General features: G+C 50.3%; 1 protein-coding gene across 1 annotated transcript; it reads left to right on the top strand.

The window, feature by feature from the left end:
- The first annotated feature begins 2,537 nt into the window (after window positions 1-2,537).
- On the top strand, window positions 2,538-11,275 carry Fzd4 (frizzled class receptor 4). The gene is made up of 2 exons (XM_048359583.1): window positions 2,538-3,132; window positions 5,147-11,275. The coding sequence occupies exons 1-2, from the start codon at window positions 2,845-2,847 to the stop codon at window positions 6,473-6,475; spliced, it is 1,617 nt and encodes a 538-aa protein (XP_048215540.1). The 5' UTR covers window positions 2,538-2,844; the 3' UTR covers window positions 6,476-11,275.
- Window positions 11,276-12,578: the final 1,303 nt, after the last annotated feature.

The raw sequence follows: 12,578 nt of genomic DNA, 5'->3' as shown, positions 1-12,578 counted from the left end.
AATGCCCGTTGCAACCAAACTCCATTTTTGTTACTCTTTTTTTTGGCCATTCCTGGGGCTTGGACTCAGGGCCTGAGCACTGTCCCTGGCTTCTTCTTGCTCAAGGCTAGCACTCTGCCACTTGAGCCACAGCGCCACTTCTGGCCATTTTCTGTATATGTGGTGCTGGGGAATCGAACCCAGGGCCTCATGTATAGAAGGCAAGCACTCTTGCCACTAGGCCATATCCCCAGCCCCCCAAACTCCATTTTTATTGAGTAGCTCAGAGTCTTTCAGGTCCTCTCCCAATGAGTAGCCCTCTAAACCTGCAGTTTGCCCACAGTTCTCTACCTCTGGGCTCATCATAGGGAGTTACTGCTATTTGACTATTCTTTGTCTCTTTAGAGTGTTCTTAGAGGATGGGGACCATCCAATTCATTTCAGCTAGTCATCTGATTTGGTCCTCTCTGTAGCTCAAATGCTGATTACTACCTCTACTCTGGTCCTTCACTGTCTCTGTGGGCCAGTGGTCTTGAACATTACTTGATGGAGACATAAGAAGACCCAACCCTCCTCTGAGTTACTGATTTCTGCTTGAACTTCTTTTCAGTTGTGGAGGGGAGATAGATAATGGCAATCTCCATCTTTGAAGTGATTCTGTCTGTCTGGTTCTGTCATTTCTTAAAGATTGCTTTGGTTTTAGCCTCTGTTTCACAATCTCCTTGAGGGGATAGAGCTTCCTTCACCAAGATATGAGGGCCATATGCCTGGAGACAATGTAGTTTAAGTTCAGGAGCTCTAGGCACAGAGCCAAGGGCCTAAAAAAAGTTTATTCCATTTGTGCTTTCAGGCAATATAAGAAAAGACAACTAAAAATACAAAACAAATATGAGCACCACCTGAATGGCACGAACATTTTTCCAGTTTATACAGTGACTCTGCCATGTGTGGAGAATCAGCCCCAGGAAAAGTGACAAGTGTTGGACAAAAGGATCCCAGGAATAGGGCAGAAATCCCTTTACCATGGTGGCCCACCACTGTGACCTGGCTACTCAGATGGGGCCCAGTCACAGCACAAGGACAAAACCCAAAAAGGAATGGAGGCATGGCTCACATGGTGAAGTACTCGCCTACCAAGCCTGTGAGGCCCAGATTTCAATCCCCAGCACCGAAAAATAAAAATCTATTTACCCAATTCTTCAGACCTGGGCTTCCGATGTGTTTAACACCAGATGGGCGGGGGGCTGGGGGGAAGTTGGAGATTGTGTCTTTAACTGGCTTGTTCCCCCATCCAGACCCTAACAACAGCAATGCATAATGAAGGCAGCATAATAAATGATTTAGCATTTACGGTTGGCGGGTCCCGATTTTACAGACATTGTCATGGGGGTGCGGGAAGCTCTGGTGGGGAGATGAACCTGTCTCAGAAGTTGGCCAGGTGGCCGTGCTGGGGGCGGGGCGGCCCGGGTCCAGCACCAGGCACCGAGGGCGGGCGAGCGGGGACGGAACGAGGGGGAGGAGCCGGACTCGAACTCGGGTCTCACGGCCTCCCCCACCTCCCCAGAACCCGGCTGGGAAGCAGGATGAGGAAGCGAGGGCGCAGGCTGCAGGAAGAGGAGCCCTGGCCGGTGGAGGGTGGGGGGGGGGGGTGGGGCAGGGGGAGGGGGAGGGGGTCCCACCGAGGCCCCCGGCGGCCGGGGCCCGCGCAGGTCAGCCTCTCCCCGGCTCCCTCGCCCTCTGAACCTTATTTAGAAACCGTGTCCCCGAGGCAGGAAGGGCGGCGGGCCGGGGAGCACGGAGCGTCCCGGCCTCATTTCCTCTCCAATCCCCCTGTGGAATTTCATTTCGCACGGTGAGGAAATCGGAGCGCGAGGCCGCCGGCCGCCGGCTGCGGGCGCCTCCCCCACTCGCGGCTGCCCGGGCGGGTGCAGGGGCGGGGGGCGGCGCGCGGGGCCGGGCGCCCACCGAGCGAGCCGCCGGCCCCCTCGCGCGGCACCAGGCACGGAGCGGGGGCTCGGCGGCGCGATCTCGAATCCTCCCGTCCGTCCCCCGCCGGGATGGACTGCGGAGCCTGACACCGAGAGGTCGAGCCGTTCGCTCAAGGTCACCCAGCCGGGATCGGCAGCCCAGATCCGGGTACATGGAAATCACGAGTTCTTTTGTGTGCTTCTCCCCGCTCCGAGCCACCGCGGACGCAGGTGACAGCTGGAAGGAGGGAGGGCACGCGTGGGCCTCGACCCCGACCACTTGGCACCGGGGAGGAGGAGGGCGCAGGTTGCCCGGCGGGAGCCGCGCGGCCCCGTCGCCTCCCGGCCCCGAGCGCGCCGAGACCGGGGTGGGAGGAAAAGCGAGCGCCGCGGAGCGGGGCGGGGCGGGGCGGAGGGCGGCGCGGGCGAGGGCGGGCCGAGGGGCCGCGGGCGGGGCCTGGCCCCTCCACCGGGAGGGAAGCCCCGCCCCTCGGCCCCGCCCCCTAGCCCTCCGGCGCCCGCTCATTGGCCAGGAGGGCTGTCCGTCCCGCTCCGCCACCGCCCAGCGAACCTCCTGCGCGGCGCAGCGCTGTGGGCAGTGAGAGCGGCGCGGCGCTGAGTGCTGGCGGGCTTCGCGGAGACCCCCGAGCCGACGCGGCGGGCGCCCGGGGTTGGGGAATCACCGCCGGTAGCCATGACCCTTGCAGTCTGTCCCTCCGCCTCCGCCCGGGGAGTCTAGTATCCCCCGGGGTCGCGGGCAGCCGCGGGGAGAGGCGGCCGCTGCTCCCCGCGTCACCCTTGGCGCCCTACCGCACTCCCGGTCCCGGAGCTGGGAGCAGCGCGCCCCGGTGCAAACTGGGGGTGTCCGCCGGACCCGCCGCCGCCCGGGGCTCTGGCCATGGCCTGGCGGGGCGCCGGGCCGAGCGTCCTGGTGGCGCCCGGAGGCGTCGGGCTCCGTGTGGGACTCCTGGTGCTGCGGTTGCTGCTGCTCCTCGGGCCGGCCCGGGGCTTCGGGGACGAGGAGGAGCGGCGCTGCGACCCCATCCGCATCTCCATGTGCCAGAACCTCGGCTACAACGTGACCAAAATGCCCAACCTGGTGGGGCACGAGCTGCAGACGGACGCGGAGCTGCAGCTGACCACGTTCACGCCTCTCATCCAGTACGGCTGCTCCAGCCAGCTGCAGGTGGGCCCCCGGCTCCCCCCCCCCCCGACCCCGACCCCCGCGGGGGCCCCCGGGGCTCCCAGCCCCGCCCGCGGAGCCCTGTCCAGCGGAGCCCCCTGCCCCGTCCTCCCCGGGGAACCGGGACTTCCAGCCGTCCCCCCCCCCCCGCCCACCCCACCCCCCCCCCCCAGCCCGCCCTCGGGACTGGAGGCCAAGGCGTTGTGTAAGCCCTCTGGCCTGCGAAGGAACCCACTCTCACACCCCGCCCTTCCGCTCCTCTCCCCTGCCCACCGTGGCTGGCCAAGCCCCGAACCCCAGTGGAGCCCAGGGGGTTTCTCTGCCAAGGACTCTGGCCGCCGCCGCCGCTGTGCTGGTGGGTGAGTCCCGGCAGCGCCGCCAGCTGCAGCTGAGATTTGGAAGGAGAGATAAGGAGCGAGAACTTCCCCGGGGTTCATCCCGTGTTTGGGGGTGGGGGTGGGGGTGGCTGGGTTTATTCAGATAAACCACCGCGGCGCACCTCGTTCTGTGGATGGCCGGCCCTCACGTCGTCCCACGCGCTTTTAGAGGTCACCGAGCGAGCCTGTGGGTCCGCCTGAGTTCTGTCTCCTCCTCAGAGTTGGGAGCAGGTTTCATGTGTGGATGAGAAACACACACACAAAAGAATACTTCTAGGAAGCTAGTTTGAATGTGGAAGGATTTTTTTTAAAGTCATTATTAAACATTGTAAAGGTTATGTAATATATAATGGTAACAGTAACTGCTCCTCAGATAATAAGTGAAGAAAAATTTGCATATACAAGATAGTCTTAATTGTGCAAAAACAACCAAATTATTATGAGGGAGGGGTGTGAACTGAAAGGAAAATAAAAGAACTTGACTGTACTTGCGGTTTGGCTGGTGAGGCTGAGTGATTTTAAGAAATTTAGAAAAGAGAGTAGCAGTGTGTGTGTGTGTGGGGGGGGGGGGGCGGATATCAGTTAGTTGTCCAGGCTAAAAAAAATTAGAAATGTATGGAGCTGGCTATAACTTCTGATAGATAAGAAACAGACATACAGCTTACTTACTTAGCTGCATGTTTTTACATAGGTCATTTTAAACGTTGGATTGTGGTTTTGGAAAGATGGTTGGGATTAGACCTGTTGCTGGTGAAATATCCCTTTGGAAATTTCAGAACTTTAGAACTAGGTTATAAAAGCGTAAGAAATGATCCTCCAGGTCTCAGTTTGGAAAGAGTGCATACCCTGACATCAGTGGCAATTTTCATTGGGGAAACAGCTTTTGCAAGGATATATATTTTTAATGACAAGTATCCCAAAGAAGCAGCCAAGCTGTTTTGAAGGACAGGACTGGATCCCTTTACATGCTGGAAAATAGTTACTTGTAACTCTAGACCTCGTAGACAACATCTGTACGGAGCCAGGGAGACTGTTTATCAATGCTGGAGGAATTGAGGACAGCAACTGGACTCTCCCCTGCTGCTATTGCAGCCTCGGGGACTTAACATTTACATTTTCCTAGTGTGCTTCATTATTATTCATTGGTGAAACCTTAGCCAAGCAAATCCTTGGTGACCAGAGACCCCAGTCCCCAGCTCATCGTCCAGGCTAACAGTGTCTCCACTGGTTCATTTTCTGTTTCAATCCGGTATTGAAGGACCAAATCATCCTGTCAGATTCTTCCAACGCTTTCACATATCAGCTAAAAGAGGAGGGGTGCTAGAGGTCAGATTTTACAAGATTATTTTCTAACCATTATTTACTGTGGGCAGTGTGAAAAAGGATTATGTAATTACATTACATTTATTTATTTGCTTCCTTATTTATGTACATCTCTCTGGAAAGAAGTACTGGAGTCATGTGTGTAAAAAGGGTAGATTGTGAAGCACCCTTATTTGAGGTCAGAACAACCAGCCAGACTCCAAATAGGCCGAGTTGAAAGTAGATATAGACATTGTCTTGCAGCATTCACTCAGCGGTGTTACAAGCATTTGGTTAAACCTCCAAGTCATTGTGTTCCTTGTTCATTGCTTTTCCAGTTCTTCCTTTGTTCGGTTTATGTGCCAATGTGTACAGAGAAGATCAACATCCCCATCGGCCCATGTGGTGGCATGTGTCTTTCAGTCAAGAGACGCTGTGAACCTGTCCTCAAAGAATTTGGGTTTGCCTGGCCTGAGAGCCTGAACTGCAGCAAATTCCCACCACAGAATGACCACAATCACATGTGCATGGAAGGGCCAGGTGATGAAGAGGTGCCCTTGCCTCACAAGACCTCCATCCAGCCGGGGGAGGAGTGTCACTCTGTGGGAACCAATTCTGATCAGTACATCTGGGTGAAAAGGAGCCTGAACTGCGTTCTCAAGTGTGGCTACGATGCTGGCTTATACAGCCGATCAGCTAAGGAATTTACCGACATATGGATGGCGGTGTGGGCCAGCTTGTGCTTCATCTCCACCGCCTTCACCGTGCTCACCTTCCTGATCGATTCCTCCCGGTTTTCCTACCCTGAACGCCCCATCATATTCCTCAGTATGTGCTATAATATTTATAGCATTGCTTATATTGTCAGGCTGACTGTAGGCAGGGAAAGGATATCCTGTGATTTTGAAGAGGCAGCAGAACCCATTCTCATCCAAGAAGGACTTAAGAACACAGGATGTGCAATAATTTTCTTGTTGATGTACTTTTTTGGAATGGCTAGCTCCATTTGGTGGGTTATTCTGACGCTCACTTGGTTTCTGGCAGCAGGACTCAAGTGGGGTCATGAAGCCATTGAAATGCACAGCTCGTATTTCCACATTGCGGCCTGGGCCATCCCTGCCGTGAAAACCATCGTCATCCTGATTATGAGACTGGTGGATGCAGACGAACTGACTGGCCTGTGCTATGTCGGGAGCCAGAACCTCGACGCCCTCACGGGCTTTGTAGTGGCTCCCCTCTTTACTTACTTGGTGATCGGAACCTTGTTCATTGCTGCAGGCTTGGTGGCCTTATTCAAAATCCGCTCAAACCTTCAGAAGGATGGGACAAAGACAGACAAGCTAGAGAGGCTGATGGTGAAGATCGGTGTCTTCTCAGTGCTATACACAGTTCCTGCAACCTGTGTGATTGCCTGCTATTTCTATGAGATCTCCAACTGGGCCCTCTTTCAGTATTCTGCAGATGACTCTAATATGGCAGTGGAGATGTTGAAAATCTTTATGTCTTTGCTGGTGGGCATCACTTCAGGCATGTGGATTTGGTCTGCCAAAACTCTTCACACCTGGCAGAAATGTTCCAACAGATTGGTGAATTCTGGGAAGGTAAAGAGAGAGAAGAGAGGGAATGGTTGGGTAAAGCCTGGGAAAGGCAATGAAACTGTGGTGTAAAGTCAGCTAGTCTCCACATGTTCCTCATTTTGAAGGAGGGAACACCAGCAGTTCTGTGGTAATGCTACTAAGCTTTCTATGCAGTGAATCTCAATACGAACAAACTAGCAACACTTAAAAACAACCCCCCTCAACTTCCCACCCCTCACTCTCATCCCAGCATCATAAAAACCAATGATTTTGCTGCAGACTTTGGAATGATCCACAATGGAAAAGCCAGTTAAGGGCTTTCAAAGCTGTGAAAAATCCAAATGTTGATCACTTTAGCAGGTCACAGCTTGGAGTATGGAGATCCTAGCTCCACTCCAGGAAACCAGGGCGATACTGTTTTTCCCTACAAGGTGGGATCTGTTCTATGAGTTGGTAACTTACAGGGGAGAAAGATTCGTTTTTTTTAGCCCTTAAAAATTTTAAATACTAACTAGGTCTTGCAGTTAACAAAGTGATCTGTAAACACTGGAAATGCTCGGTTTGGAGAAGTGTTACAAGAGTTTTATAGTTTGGCTGATCTAACATAAACATCTTCGTGGTACACTGTCTGCTGTTTAGAACTTGGTGGATTGCACTCCCAAGAGGTGGTGTCAAAATCTTTCAGTGCCTTTGTCATAAAACAGAATTGTTTGAACAAACAAAAGTACTGCACTAATGCACAGAAAGTATCCAGTGAGTTTTTATTCTCTTTCCTCCTCTCTTAAAATTTAACATCCTTGTTCTAGGCGGCTGCTGTTTTCTTGATTTACACTAATGATTTTTTTAAAAAGGTATTTTTATAGGAATTTTTGCACTGCAGCATGCCTAATGAGGGGAAAAGGAAAGGTGATTTGCTTTCTGACAATCACTTAATTCAGAGGAAAATGAGATTTACTTAAGTTGACTTACCTTACCAACCCCAGAGACCTATTGCAGTAGTAAGCAATAGGAGGACTTAATATATTTTTCTTCATGTGATTGCATCTATGCAGACGCCAGTCTGGAAGAACTGAAATGTTAAATTTCTTGGCAACTTGGCATTCACACAGATTAGCTGTGTAATTTGTGTGTGTCAATTACAATTAAAAGCACATTCTTGGGCCATGACACAGTATACTCAACTGACTTTCAAACTATGGTCAGCTCACATTCTTAGAATGATAGTGCCTTTTTTTCCCTCGTAGCATAAGAATGTTATCAGAGTCTGGTCTGCTTACCACAATGGAGACTTATTCAATTATGTAAAGGGGACTAAGGACAGTTAATCCAACTACTTGGTGTATGATTGTTTCCTAGTAATTGGCAAAGGCTCCTTAGAAGATTTCATTGGAGGCAGTGTGGCCTGCAGTATTTATGTGGTGCTTAATGACTCTCCAGAATGCCAGCCAGGAGCTGGATTGGTTAGCAGGGAATAAATAAAGTGTAGACCATATGAAATGAACTGCAAACTTTAACAGTACAGGTCTTAATTGCCTTTTGTGGAAGTATCCAAAGCTTTAAAATTTTATGTTTCGGTCCTCACAAGGGGGTACCTCCTAACAGTCTACTCAGAGTGGCTGTTCTTTTAAAATGGTGACTGGTCTTTTCTCTGAAACCACTGTAGGCCTTCTGATCACTAGATCTCTCGGACAAAATGTTGTGCACATCATAGGTTGCTCTCCTCGTAATCCATACCTGTCTTTGCTTCAGCAATTGTACTTTAATCATTATTTATTAATTTATGCCTTAAAAAAAAAACGAATGGGAAAACTCTTCATTCTCCCTCCTCATAATACTTGGTGTAGAAACCTGTGTAGGGATGCAAAATTCCAAATAGATGATTCTGTTCTGAAAATGAGAATCCTCTTCTATCCCCCTTGGTTTGAGCCTGACGCCCACAATTTGCCAGCTTCCTTCCCTCTTTCCTGTTTGTTCTCGCAGGTGAGTGCGTTGGTGAGATCAAGATGTACAGAAGATGTGCATTTTATGTGTTTGGAAAGGATGGTCTTGGGGCTTTTGAGAGAAAAGCTGCATGGGCCCGGTGGTGCCTGTGGCTTGGTGCAGTCCGGGTACCTAGGCTGAATTTGGAGTTAGGGCTATGGGAACTCCCTGTGCTGCTTGCAGACCGTTCCCATGGCGGGCCCGGGCCCTGGAGCATGCGCCCAGGGGCAGAGCCTGCACTTACTCATTCCCTTCTCCGCCGTCCTGGGAATTGTTCACAGGCTCTGGCCCAGGAAAGGGAAAGAGCACCGTGCCGCAAGGGGCTCAAGTTTGTGCCGGAGTGTAGGATTGGAGGTGGTGTAGGTTTCTTTGTAATGCTTCAGTGATTGTGTGACTCAGGCAGCAGCCAGCAGAGGGCAACAGGAGGTGATCAGTATCTGTCAATGATTAAGGTTATAATAATCATAACAACCAAAGAACACATGAGTGAACCTAAACACCTGGATTCTGAGTTCTAGAGTTAATGCCTGGCAACATTTGGACCCTCTGCCTTACCATTCTTCTCAGGGAGGAGGTACATTGGAGCAGAAGGGGATGTTGGTGCTGACTGGATTAGTAGCCTTAGTAATGTCATAGGGTCATAGGCTTTTTTTTTTTTCCACACTGTAGACAATAAAGAGTGTTTATAGTTTCAGGAAGGGGAAAAAAAAATAACTCCGTGGCAGAGGAATCAGTTACCAGTGACCTTCAAGTGACTCTGCCACCTTGAATTGTATTTGTTTAAAAATTAAAAACTGAGTTAGTTATCAGCGTGCTGATGGAATGACGCCTGCTCTGGTTTTCTAATGCGTGTAGGATAGGCTGGAGCAGGGTCCTCTGGGCTTTGCTCTTGTCTTTGTGTGTGACTGGAGGCCTCTGGCACTCACCTTGATTCACTTAGGGTCCTTCCCACAAGCATCTGCTGGGCCTCACATCTGCCCTTTCCCAGTGTTCCTCACAAAGTCAGTTCCAGTGGTTCTGATGGAAAATATCCCCTCCACATGGTGGCAATGTCCACAGAGGTCGTCTAGGTCGACTGGACTGAGGAATTGGTTCCATGTCACTGTGGGACCAATGGCGGTGGAGGAGGACATGTTTGGGCTTGGGTCTCCGTGTGATCGTGTGTAGGTATATTTGAGGACAGTCTTGCTTAGGGAAAAAGGTTGGCTTTTCTTTCTTGGAAATCTAGAAGTAGGTATAGCTGTAGCTTTCTACCAAAATCTCGACATCCGGAGATTTTAGCAAATAAATCCAAGGATACCTCTGTCCAGGCTCCTTTCTGGTAGGCTCTTTTGTCTCGGTTCATAAAAGCCAAACCTCAGGGCAGGCAGAAAAACACGGAGGAGGGTAGAACTGGCCGGAGCCGTCTGGTTTTGCTCCTTGGTTGATTCATATCCTTCTTCCTTTGTGGAGACCTGTTTCCTGGTTACTGAAACTGCTTCTGAGTTGGCGTCCTGCCCAGGGACCTGAAACTGGAGAAGAGGTGACCCTTCCGTTCCCTGAGATGCTCTCTGACTTTCTTACCCTGTCACCTGCACTCCCCAAACCCAGAACCTGGGAAACATCTCAGGTTTGAAATCATTGTTCTATTCAGCACCCTACTTTTGAGCTTTCATTCCCTGCTTGGCAGGGAAGAGAGAGAGAGAGAGTGTGTGTGTGTGTGTGTGTGTATGAGTGTGTATGTGTGTGTGTCAGAGCCAAGCTAGGTCCTGAGGACAAAGATGTGCTCCACATCCTGAGTCCTGAAGAAGAGGCTGATTCCATTTAAAGGGGTTTCACCAGGATGTCACACCCTGCCTTGTCACAAAGGGCCACAGCAGCAGTTAGGGGAAGGGGCCGCCGAGCACAGACTTCGGGAGGAGCCTCTTAAGAAAGAGCAGTCTACATCCTGAATTTTGTTCTGTGATGGAGGGCATTGGAATTACTATTTTTCTTTGGAGTTGGAGTGACTGTTTGGAATTAGAGTGACTATATTTTCTTACTAATTTTCTTCATGGGTAGGTCCCACATCTTGGAAACTCCTTCAAGAATCAGATACTAGAGCCTTCAGTAAGGGATTTGGTTTCACTGTGGCCTGGTTAGAGTGCTCTCTTGCTACGTCTGGCCACACACATAGGTGGTCATGGCTTGACAAGCCAGCTGGCCTTGTAGTAGCTCATTGCTGTTTCTGCTTTGCCTTCTCTTTGCATCAGCACTCGTACTCACCCAGGTAGTTGGTGGAGGGTCTTTTGGGGTCCCATAGGAGCTGTGTCTTCAAAGTTTATGTACCTCCTTGAAGGCCTGCTGTATGCATTACATGACCCCTCTTATCCTAGAAAGCTTAAGTGGGAGAGGGGCTCTTCCCCATGAAGGCGAGGCCACCGTTCTTTCCCGGCTGTGCAAGTTTCCCAGTCCACTTAGTAGGCTCTGGCCCTGACTTGGTTGTAGGCATTGGACGGTAAGCTGCTCCCTTAGATCTCTGTCTGTGGGCCATCTAGGTAGATCTCTTTGTTTTCAACCTCACAGGGATGTTGTGAGGTTTAGGATGGTTAGGGATGAAGGCTCCTTGAGCTCTTCCTCAAAAGGCAAACTAATTATCAGGTGCAATCTCCAAAGGTAACAGCATGATTCAACCTGCTCGGTGCAGCAGTCGCTCGTGGTTGTGTTGCCTTTGCTCGGGGCCCCCCATGCCGCCTCCCCCCCCCAGCGCCAGGCACCGGAGCCCGCCAGGGGCTTCCAGATGTTGGACATAGAGGCTCCAGGCGAACTCCTGCTAATGCATGCTCGGAATGAAGCACTGAATCACAAAGGAAACGGACCCTGCTTGTAAGGATGTACAAAAGTATGTCTGCATTGATGTCTGTACTGTAAATTTCTAATTTATCAACTGTACAAAAAAAACCCTTGCTATTTAATTTTTGTATTAAAGGAAAATAAAGTTTTGTTTCTTAGCTGGTGTGTGATTTGGTGCATTGCTCTAAGGAAGGAGTCTGTGGCTCTCTGGCCAACTGTGTGAACCCGAGCAGTAGGAGTTGGAGGATTCAGATTGCTGAGCAGAGGAGAAGTGCTTTCTGAGAGCCTTTGTTTCCTTTTCCTGAGTGATGTCCCCTCCCTGGATTTTTCCCGGGTGCTTTGGAGGTGCCTATCATTCTCCAGCTGTTATCTTTTTTATTTATTTATTATTTATTTTTTTTTGGCCAGTCCTGGGCCTTGGACTCAGGGCCTGAGCACTGTCCCTGGCTTCTTCCCGTTCAAGGCTAGCACTCTGCCACTTGAGCCACAGCGCCCCTTCTGGCCGTTTTCCATATATGTGGTGCTGGGGAATCGAACTGAGAGCTTCATGAGTAGGAGGCAAGCACTCTTGCCACTAGGCCATATTCCCAGCCCTCCAGCTGTTATCAATGACACTTTTTTTTTTCTTTTTCAGAGGTGGCCATCTTTAGCTTCCTAAGGCCCATGGACATAATCTAGTAACAAAATGTTTCTTCTCATCGCTATAGGGTTTATGGGCTCTAAAAAGGGAGAAAGGGAGGTTCTTTTAGTTTTTTAATCTTTAGGTTCTAATCTTAATTTATTCTGGCTACATAATATTTCAGGTAAAAAAATTTTAATGTGGACTAGTTGTACAAATCCAAACATACGATGTCATAGACCTGCCCCAATCATTACTTTCCCTCATTCCCTCTGCCTCTTTCCAGACAAATATCAACAGACTTCATTGTAATAGACATAAGCCGTGTAAAGATGTTGGGAGCATGTCATATCCATCTGAAAGCTATCTTCTTTGTCTAACTTTATAAAGTTGGTGGTCTCTGGCCTATCCAGCAGTCATCAGACAAAAGCATTTTCAAAGCAATGATTGAGATACTGGGGGCTGGGAAGTAGCTTGGTGATGTCCCAGCATGTGTGAGGCCCTGGGTTCCATACTCAAGTCTCACAAACAAAGCACATTATCAGAATATTGTCCTGGCATCCAGTAATAGAGACCACACAGAGGGAAAGAGAGCCCAGCTAGTTGCCTGATATTTATCTGCCGGTGTCCTAGATAAGATCAGCCCACTGGTTTGCTTTTAAATTGCTTATCACCCTTGGTTTCATTTGAGTTACCACCCTGTCTTGGGGTGAGTAAAAAGCCCAGTGAAGCAGGATTTGTAATCCTACTCTTCTTATCTGTAGATTGCTATTGTACTTTTAT

This window comes from Perognathus longimembris, chromosome 13, assembly GCF_023159225.1.
Source record: "Perognathus longimembris pacificus isolate PPM17 chromosome 13, ASM2315922v1, whole genome shotgun sequence".
In the NCBI taxonomy this organism is placed as follows: Eukaryota; Metazoa; Chordata; class Mammalia; order Rodentia; family Heteromyidae; genus Perognathus; species Perognathus longimembris.
The sequence above is the reverse complement of the archived record's forward strand: the minus strand, read 5'-3'. Positions and strand labels throughout refer to the sequence as shown.